Source organism: Chanos chanos, chromosome 6 (assembly GCF_902362185.1).
Source record: "Chanos chanos chromosome 6, fChaCha1.1, whole genome shotgun sequence".
NCBI lineage: Eukaryota > Metazoa > Chordata > Actinopteri > Gonorynchiformes > Chanidae > Chanos > Chanos chanos.
This window is the reverse complement of record NC_044500.1, coordinates 1,235,001-1,237,500: the sequence shown is the minus strand read 5'-3', so window position 1 is coordinate 1,237,500 and position 2,500 is coordinate 1,235,001. Positions and strand designations below refer to the sequence as shown.

The 2,500-nt window shown below is 47.0% G+C and overlaps 1 protein-coding gene across 1 annotated transcript in view; it reads left to right on the top strand.

Moving 5' to 3' along the window:
* The window catches only part of zgc:162872 (BAR_ACAPs and ArfGap_ACAP domain-containing protein), a 28,180-nt gene that overhangs the window by 752 nt on the left and 24,928 nt on the right, over positions 1-2,500 (top strand). Inside the window, exons 2-6 of the mRNA XM_030777837.1 lie at positions 16-73; positions 248-367; positions 526-579; positions 1,280-1,338; positions 1,742-1,925. Of these exons, the coding sequence (XP_030633697.1) occupies positions 16-73; positions 248-367; positions 526-579; positions 1,280-1,338; positions 1,742-1,925 (475 nt within the window). The remainder of the gene's footprint in view (positions 1-15; positions 74-247; positions 368-525; positions 580-1,279; positions 1,339-1,741; positions 1,926-2,500) is intronic.

Genomic DNA, 2,500 nt, shown 5'->3' with positions numbered 1-2,500 from the left:
TTACGGTTGTTGCAGGAAGTCTTTGGGCCAGTGTGAGAGCGGTGTCGCAGAGCTGGAGAGCCGCGTGGAGAAGGTGATCTCTCAAAAACAGTGCTGACTGCAGCTCTGATCTTTCCCATGCTCTTTGTCTGTCTCTCTCTCTCTCTGTTTATCTTCCTACCTTTCTCTCCCTCTCCTTTCCTCGGTATCTCTCTCTTTCTGTCTCTCACACTTGCTCTCTGTATGTACTCTGTGTGTGTCTGCACAGGTGATGAAACTTTGCCGGAAGGTGGTGGAGACAGGGACAGCGTACAACACCTCCAATCAGCTCTTCCTGTCCGCTCTGTCAGAGCTCTTCACCTATCACAAACGGGATGACATCATCACGGTAAGACCAGGACCACCCCGAAGGCAACGAGACAGGCCCTGATGACTTCAGATCAGATGATAGAAGCTCTGCTGTCATTTGGATTTATTCAGGGTGTGCTGTGTCTTTTTCCTCTTTATTTCAGGGGATTTACATGTCACTTATGTCTCTGTTTACAGAACTGCCTCAAACAGTTCAGTCAGGGTTTGCACGAGATGATCCAGTTTCATACGGTAAGTCAAACTCCACTGACAGTAACACTGTTCCAAATGTCACTGACCGTAACACTGTTCCTAATGTCACTTACCATAACACTGTTCCAAATTTCACTGACCGTAACACTGTTCCTAATGTCACTGACCGTAACACTGTTCCAAATGTCACTGACCGTAACACTGTTCCTAATGTCACTGACCGTGACGCTGTTCCTAATGTCACTGACCGTGACGCTGTTCCTAATGTCACTGACCGTAACGCTGTTCCTAATGTCACTGACCGTAACACTGTTCCAAATGTCACTGACCGTAACGCTGTTCCTAATGTCACTGACCGTGACGCTGTTCCTAATGTCACTGACCGTAACGCTGTTCCTAATGTCACTGACCGTAACACTGTTCCTAATGTCACTGACCGTAGCACTGTTCCAAATGTCACTGACCGTAGCACTGTTCCAAATGTCACTGACCGTAACGCTGTTCCTAATGTGACTGACCGTAACACTGTTCCTAATGTGACTGACCGTAACACTGTTCCTAATGTCACTGACCGTAACACTGTTCCTAATGTCACTGACCGTAACACTGTTCCTAATGTCACTGACCGTAACACGGTTCTTAATGCCACTGATGGTTAAACTGACGGTTTGTCTTTCTGTGTACATGAAGGATGATTTTAGGCTCAGAAACTTCATGTTACTCTGCCTGTGTTGTTCAGATGCTGTTTGATCAGACACAGAGAGCCATCACACAGCAACTGACCAATTTACTCTCACAGTACGTAACACACACACACACTCTCACTCTCTCACATGTACACACACACACACACACTCACTCACTCACTCACTCTCTCACGTGTATACACACGCACTCTCACATACACACACACACACTCACTCACTTTCACACACACACTCTCACATGCATACACACGCACTCTCACTCACTCACTTTCACACACACTCTCACATGCATACACACACATACACGCATGCACACACACACACTCACTCACTCACACTCAGACGCATACACACGCACAGTCACTCTCACATGCACACACACACACATACACACGTTCTTGTGCTATTTACATCAGCCTTCTCACATCACTCTCTGTGTTGAAGACCTGAGTGAGTCCTTGTGCCTTAGTAAGATTTCTGGGCTGTTGTCGCAGGTTCTTGCCCCAAATTCGAGAAACGAGGAGAGAGTTTGTCCGAATTGGAGAAGATTTGGAGACAGCGACGGTGAAGAGCGCTCAGATATCCAGACATAAAGCCACTGACGCCGAGAGCGCCAGTCACCTGTTACTGGCCACCCGAAAATGTTACCAGCATTTCGCTTTGGATTACTGTTTACAGGTAAACAACAATAAACAAAGGATGACCCACCAGGGCTGTGTGTGAGACTGAATATCACACAGAACATGTTTATGCATCGGAAACTGTAGGTCATAAACTCTACGTGGGTGAGATGGGCTGGCGTTATGGGAGCTGATTTGCATGGTTGGGTATATGGACCAGCCTATCCCATAGAGAAAGCTTTGCGTCATTAATTATTCATGCCCTGTGGGAGGGGCCAAAGTAATCTCAGGTTCTTTGGTTCAGTGATATTTGAATGAGTGGGTGGAGTTCTCCTCTGCCTGTGTCAGGTGACCACAGGTCGTGCTGACTCGTTGAGTGTTTGTGTGTGTGTGTGTGTGTGTGTGTGTTTAACCGGCCCAGTTACACACACACACACACACATCCTGGAGAGGCAGGGCTGAGGTATTTGCTCAGGGTTGAGAGAGAGAAAGAGAAAGAGAGAATTGCTGTATGAGAGCATTTGCATGGCAGCTTGTGTTCTTGTTGGTATGGTGCAGTTTGTAAGTGTTTCTCTGGTCCTCTTGTTCTGTTTCGGCGAACATAACACTCTGTCATTATCAATATTGTACCAC